The sequence below is a fragment of the Sphaeroforma arctica genome (assembly GCF_001186125.1).
Source record: "Sphaeroforma arctica JP610 unplaced genomic scaffold supercont1.2027, whole genome shotgun sequence".
Lineage (NCBI taxonomy): Eukaryota > Ichthyosporea > Ichthyophonida > Sphaeroforma > Sphaeroforma arctica.
Window position 1 is genome coordinate 1,883 of NW_014038531.1, and position 7,378 is coordinate 9,260.

At 43.3% G+C, this 7,378-nt stretch overlaps 2 protein-coding genes across 2 annotated transcripts in view; one reads left to right on the forward strand and one right to left on the reverse strand.

The window, feature by feature from the left end:
* Nucleotides 1-3,276, forward strand: part of SARC_12038 (hypothetical protein) — a 3,726-nt gene extending 450 nt beyond the window's left edge. Inside the window, exons 2-7 of the mRNA XM_014293862.1 lie at nucleotides 155-279; nucleotides 566-714; nucleotides 1,233-1,385; nucleotides 1,549-1,690; nucleotides 2,273-2,365; nucleotides 3,061-3,276. Of these exons, the coding sequence (XP_014149337.1) occupies nucleotides 155-279; nucleotides 566-714; nucleotides 1,233-1,385; nucleotides 1,549-1,690; nucleotides 2,273-2,365; nucleotides 3,061-3,171 (773 nt within the window). The 3' untranslated portion in view covers nucleotides 3,172-3,276. The remainder of the gene's footprint in view (nucleotides 1-154; nucleotides 280-565; nucleotides 715-1,232; nucleotides 1,386-1,548; nucleotides 1,691-2,272; nucleotides 2,366-3,060) is intronic.
* A 359-nt stretch (nucleotides 3,277-3,635) lies between these two features.
* Nucleotides 3,636-7,231, reverse strand: SARC_12039 (hypothetical protein; the record flags this gene model as incomplete). The annotated part of the gene is made up of 5 exons (XM_014293863.1): nucleotides 3,636-4,155; nucleotides 4,837-4,989; nucleotides 5,738-5,869; nucleotides 6,424-6,572; nucleotides 7,051-7,231. 5 exons carry the CDS (start codon nucleotides 7,229-7,231, stop codon nucleotides 3,982-3,984), a joined length of 789 nt encoding a protein of 262 aa, XP_014149338.1. The 3' UTR covers nucleotides 3,636-3,981.
* Nucleotides 7,232-7,378: the final 147 nt, after the last annotated feature.

Consider the following 7,378-nt stretch of genomic DNA (forward strand, 5'->3'; position numbering starts at 1 on the left):
AATATATATTATAATGTATTTTTGTGTATGTATATGTATATATGTGGTTCAAACGAATCCGGCTGAAATCTAGCATATATATATATATATATATCCATATCGTGCGTCTACGAGCGATTGAACACAGACTCATGATGTCTTGCTTTTAAATTAGATGTCCGTGCTCTTCTCGGCGATGACGAACTTCTCAAAGACACGGCACCTGCTGCCGCTAAACTGCACAGGGATTCGTTCCTCTCCGTAGAACTGCCCGAAGAAAATGGCAAACCTGCTGTCCGGGTGAGTTCTATCTCGTGAATGTGGAGGTGCTTCTTTATTTCTCGAGCAAAACATGTCACTTGATGTGCTTGTCCAAATCATCGGGCTTGAAGTATCGAAAAGAAGCGGGTTATTGCCGTATGAATTACTAGCACATATGCGAACAAGTCAACAGAACAAAAAGTACCATACAGACATTCCTCTGTGTTCTGTGTATATATCCCGAGATAGTAGTTTGTACGTACTCAGATCACATTCTTCCTTTACATGTTTGTCCTCGGACCCCGATCACTGGGTGGTCATGCAGGCGATGGTAACCCCACATGGCAACACCATAGATAGTTGTTATCTCGAACCCCGCACACAACGGACATTCTCATTTAACCCTATCAGTCGATTGGTAGAGAGTATTGAAGCGGCGGAGATAAATACTGATGAAGACGCGGAGGCTTGTCGGTATGTATGTATGTATGTATGTATGTATATATGTATGTATGTATAAATGTATGTATGTATGTGTGTATGGATGTAGATATGTATGTATATATGTTTGTATGTATGTATGTGTGTGTGTGTTTGTATGTATTATATATATATATATGTGTGTGTGTGTGTGTGTGTGTGACGGCACATGCGATCAGTAGGTTTGGTCGAGAATGGTGTTCGTAGCAATGTATGCTTGTGCGGATAATGGTCGTGTAGCTCTCACCAACATATATATATTAATCTGGTTCGGCTCGTAGATATTTCAAAAATTCTAGGCCGACGCAATTAAATAAAACACAGTGTGAGTTCCGCGAGCTGGAAAGATTGACTGTGGAATTGATCAGATTTGGTATTATATGAAGAGTTCAATTTATTGTTTCGCGTGAACGTACGGGTTGGCTATGGAATCCACTTGCACTCACCCGTGGAGACTCGAAACATCATATAAGATTTGCATCTTTATACTTATGCTCTTTGAGTTATCGCAGACAAGCAATCCAGACCGCTGTTGACGAGTATGTGGAGCAATACTACGTCGATGGGACGTCCACTGTGTACTGTAAACAAGAGGGCGGTTGCAACATATACACAGTTTGCATTGAGTCGCACAAGTTTTCGCTTGCAAACTTCTGGTGCGGAATGTAAGTAGCATTCAATCTCGCTTTCACACGGCTTTTCGGATTTGGTGAAATATTCTAAAAGATGCGAAGTCCCTTTTTTTTGGCAGAAATATTGGTCTGGTGCATCTGTTTCCACCTTCCTCCATAGCAATCACACTGATCCTATCACTCCATTTACCGGCAGGTGGACCAGTGAGTATTTCATATCCACAGAGAATGGCAGCGCCGAGATCAGAGGGAAGATCAAAATGCGCGTGCACTACTTTGAGGACGCAAACATTCAGCTGCAGGCGGGCAAGGATGTCAACGAAACCATTTCGTCTTCGGTATGTTGTCCGTTGAGCCGTCTTGAGTTTCGATTGTTGTGGTCAGGTTAGTGTAGGCATGGTCCCATGGAGACTATCGTTGCATGTCTACGTAGTGTTGCAGTGGAATATGAATCCAAAACAGATGTTGTACGAAGCCGATAGGGGCGCAAATGCATGAGTTGTGTTGTATTTCAGCTTTCTTCGCTCTTGCTGCGCTCATTATCATATCCTGGAGGTGCATTGTATAGTGTGTGAAGGAGAGGGAGAGGAACTTGTGCTCTGGGGTGTATGTATACCCACAACTGCGTCACACAACGTCACAACCTAAGCTACTGTGAGCACAATATATGAATGATTCATATCAGAACCGCATGTACACGTGCCCTGCAGTGTTGGTGTCATCCCATGATTATATTATTGCGAACGCGCCTGTGGCTTTTATAAATATGCATATTAAAAATACACACTTTCAATCAGAGAATTTACTGCGAATCCGGTATGTATCTCACACATGGAAAGCCAGCATTGCACACAAGTATACGTATCTGTAGAGAGTCTCACGTACCCAACCAAATGCTCGCCATCGTCATGCACAAACAGAGTACGGACGATCTTGCCGATAAGGTTGGAAAGTACCTTCTGAAGTGCGAGGGCACTTATCAATCAGCTGTGAACGAGAACTACATTGCGATGGTATGTCACGCAACATGGGATATCTATGTTGTGTTACGGTTGTTATCAGGGCAGTCGAATAGTTGTTATTTGCACTGTGTTCGGCATGCGTTCGGGATCGTCGTTCTTCTCGCCGCAAACGTGTATGGGGGTATCTTTGCTCAGGATCTTTTACAATCCGGTATTTTAATTGAATAAAAACTACACACTTAACATTCCCAAATCCTACACCCTACGTTATCGTATCATATCTATTCCCATACATCCATGTACTGCAGAACTCCCACACATTCATATGTTGCAGAACTCCCATACATTCATATGCTACAGAAGCTCCATACTCCCATATACTGCCAACGATTCGTACATCTGGTGCCATGAATGTATTCACCCTGAGCCTGTAGACTCATACAAGTGTGCAGTCGTGCATCCATCCGTCTTACAGAAGGCTACGGACCCGCACGTTTGAATCCATCCGCTAGCAGACACACCCATGCGCGCGTATGCAAATGCGATCGAAATTTACACCGGCACACTCGCATACACTGCAAGCACATCCAACACGCCTCTACGCTCTTGCTAGCCATTGGTGTGTGTTGTGTGAGCTGCGGCAAGGCGATACTTTCTAGCCGGCAAAATCAGTTTGGTGTACTAGACCGAGCTGCTACACAAATACATGCATATGTCCTCAATTGTCATCTCTGCAACACCTATAGGCTGGCGATTGTTTCAAAAGCTTACGACGGGCTCTACCGATCACCAAATCTAAATTGGACTGGGGCAAGATAGCTTCGTACCGTGTCGGTGATGAAATCTCTAAAAAATGAGTGCCCAAGTGGCTGGCAACGAGACGCAAAAGATGCTTCACGCGTCTGATACACAAACTACTCTTAAAAGGTGGGAATAAAATTAAGATACGACTAAATAGCAACATACGAGGTTTTTGATTTGGTCCAACGGATTGCAATTTAAGCTAATTACACAACCCCTACAACACGGAAAGCCCTTCATTGCTATTGCCAGTTGACTAGTAGTGTAATATAAAAACACCACGCACCCTCAGCTATATTGGCAAAATTAGTGATAGGGTTCGAATGGGATGGATGTGGTTGGTCTGGTTGGGAACTTCCTGATATCCGTACCTGTACGACATGCACATTGGACTCTATGAGCTCGATGTTCTTTATACGCGTAGTCTAGAGTATGCAAATACCAACCGTGTATGTAAAATAGCAGCGTAAAATTTTTGTGCTTCAATGGTTAGCGTTTCCGATGACATCATGAATTTTGTGGTAGCTAAAACATACTTTATTGAACTTTTGTTTCGCTATTCGTCGCATCCTGTTGTATAACCCGATTCCCCACCCACCCTTACATTACTTTCCCTTACATAAATCCTCTCGATGTACGGCTATGTCACAGTTATGGTGCTCAAATAGTGTATATGAGGTCTATTTCCACAACACACAGCCGTCAGTATATAATGTGAGTTGTACTATATGGTGCCCCGTGTGCTGCACTGTATCATTCCTTATCTCCTCACATTGTAGTCTTATTTTTATCACTTGCATTTCTCCACATAGCCTCGCTATCCTCTTCACTAATTGGAGGCCAGCTTTACATTTTCATCCATCCCCTTACTGTGCCTTTTTCTTCTTAGCCTCTGGCGCCGCGAATAGTTGTCTGTAGACCAGCCTAATCAGAAGTATCGCCGCAACTGCCCCAAATGCGATTGTCACATAATTCCTGGTAGTTAGAGCCGCGTTGGCAGCCAGTCCGTCGGCCACTATTTGGTGTTGGTATTTTGCGTCCTGCGCGGTGGTAGGCGAAAGTGAGCAGGAATATCGAGCCACAAAAGAGTTATTGAGTCAATATATAAACGCTGAACGTGAAAAACAGACCACAGACCAGTACCAAACTCTGGGAGAGCACTGATCAAAACGGGGACGTTCCACAAGCTATGTGTTCGATGCGCATTGAACTCAAAAGTGAAATTGAATGGCGGATCATGGTACAAAAACATGCAGCGTGGTAACAATCTGGTCTCTTGTGCCCCATGCAACGGTAGAATCAGAATGCTATTCAACCCATTAAAAGAGGTTTTACAAATGATCGGGGTTATATATATTGCTGTTATGTACACTACTCAGTCCGGGTAAGTCGAACTCCCCAACACCACACTCATTGAAATGGACACAAAATTAGATGGTAGTGAGAATTGAAATCTATGTCGATGAGAAAGTAAAACGTCGTAACGATGAGAAACAAACCTTAATAACACGTACAATCTATGTCGATGAGAAAGTAAAACGTAGTAACGATGAAAATAAACCTTAATAACAAGTATAATCTATGTCGATGAGAAAGAAAAACGTAGTAACGATGAGAGATAAACCTTAATAACAAGTACAATCTATGTCGAACAGACAAGGACAACTGTAGTGACTTTCCTCCATCACAGTAGGAGCAACCTAATTGGGCGCGAGACATACCTCCAATCCCTTTAACATATGACCCATAAGATCAGGGTCCGATCCCATCAGAGACTTAGCCTCGCGAATGAGTTGCGAACCAGTGACCTCCAACGGCTTAAAGACATGCGCCAAAGTATCTGTCGCTTCCATGCAATCGAGCCACTCGAGAACCTGCACATAGATTACATTATATATACAAGCAAAATGAACAAATGAAATATTTGCACGTGTGGTATGGAGAAGTATGGACATAGAGAATTGTATATACGTATTGATGGAAAAGTGAAACATGTGTATGCGTGAAAAAGATAAAAAGAAATATATATACGTGTGTGATGGACAAGCGCATTACATACACGGGTATGGGCTAAGTGTGGATAACGTGTGTGGATAATTGAATTGTATGTGTGTGTGGAGTGGAAAAGTGAAACTTATGTACATGTGGAAAGGATAAGAAAATTATGTTGGCAAGTGGAATGAATGAGTGAATTCGATGTACGTGAGGAAAGGACAAGTGAACTATATGCACGTGTTGAAGGGTGTGGGGATATCTGTGGAGTTAAGTACTACAAGAATGGGGCAGTCTTTCGATAGTTTGCCAGTCTATAGTTTTAGTTTTGTTATCTCCCGGTTTAGGTTGGGCTTTGTGTTGTTCGAAATGGAAAGACGATGACGGATGAGAGAAAAACATAGCCGACTACTAGACGTACATTTCATATGAGGACTATATGTTACAAACAATCAATAACAGTCTACATACGGTTCTTACGTACTATACAGCCAATAATTGGACCCCCAGCACGTACCCATAATAGGTATACATGCACATCCCTTGCTCGCATGGAGCGAGTACTCGCATGAGAATTTAGAAAGGCTCAGAAAGTGCACCTGAAAATTCACGTCTCATAGAACGACTTACATCATCTTTGTCCCAGTTTTCGGGTCCCTTGATGTGGAGTCTCTTAAATCTCTTTGAGCGCTTTAGTTTCCTGGCGGATGCCTGCTGGCGCGACTTCTTCAACATTTCTTTGATGGCTTCATTTCCCGTTTGCTACATAAAAGCATGGTATGGTCAATATGTCAACTGCCTGTTCGCAATTCTGAACTGTAAGTTTGCCGAAAAGTACAAAGGGACACGACAGACTGGAACTCCCGAGAACGCACTGAATTGTGGGATTGATGTTCTGCAACCTCACAACGAACTAGCCAGGGAATAACTGAAACCTAGCCTACGAACAACTAAACATTGAAGTTAGCCTTGAAAGTTCCCATCAGCTTCTTGATGGGTACGTACACCGGCGTGCCTATTGCAGCACAGTACCACAGCATTGGTGTGAACATTGGCGCTAGAGACATAACCCGTTCGGCCATGACTTGCATCCACGGGTGCAGTGTATTCAAGGCAATCGCTTTGAACTGGTCTAGTAAAGAATACTGGGGCTATAACATATACAACAGTACAGTCAGCGCCGGCTGATATTGTGTCGCCCGCACACTCCAATGGTGCTCGCCTACCGGCTGCAGAAGAAAAAGACCGGGCCGAACACGTGTACATGAAAACACAGACACATATGAAACACCCAATACTTGGGCGTATTTACTCACATCCTCGGGCTTGTTCTTGTCCTGGTCCTCGATTGATGCTAAAGCACCGTGCTCTAGTAGTAGGTGTGTCGCATCCAGCGAGCCATTCGATGACACCAGATGCAGTGCAGTAGCTCCTTTGTCTTCGTCCAGAGCATTGACATCCATTCCTATTCAAAAGTAACAAAGCAGCATTGAGTCACGCTAGCAACGAGACTATCACAGTAAAGCGAGAGCGTGCTGATGGGTCCAGAGTTGCGCTGTGAAACTTGGCAACACTCAATTTGGGAAAGGTCTACATTATGTGTATGAATAATAACTACGAGAGATATGACCCGATCGTAGGTAGCTGATACGTGCGGTGGGGTCAGGTGATGTGGACACTGATACATACGACATTCAAGTGTCGATCCAAACCACATTGAGTATTGAACTAGTCATTTCGCTTTACAACGCCGCTGCCGAGTATTTAATCACAATACATGCTTATGATCATAACAATGTACATTAAACAGTAAACAATCATCAGATTCTCCAGGCATAATAACAGCAAAGTGTGCAGGGTACCATACACAGTAAGACATGTGCGCTGACCTACTCTGCTTATATGTGAAACCATCGCCATCGTGCAATGTACACGTTACATACCTAGTGAGATAAGCCATTCCATTACGGAAACGTGCGCTTTGACCGATGCCCAGTGCAGTGAATTTTGGCCCCAGGTCCAGTCACGGTCGTTGATGTCCGCTCCGCGAGAAACCAACAATTTCACCGCCTTCAATTGGCCTAGAATAATGCGGCGGAAGAAAATGAATAGTATAAAACCCATGGCACAGACATCAGTTGTTATACGCAGCGAGGAATGTATAGATATCTGCTGAAAGACTCGGTACGGATTCAACAGAAACGAAAGTCTACACAGTAAGCATTCAAAGATATACATATGTATATATATATATATATATGTATGTATGTA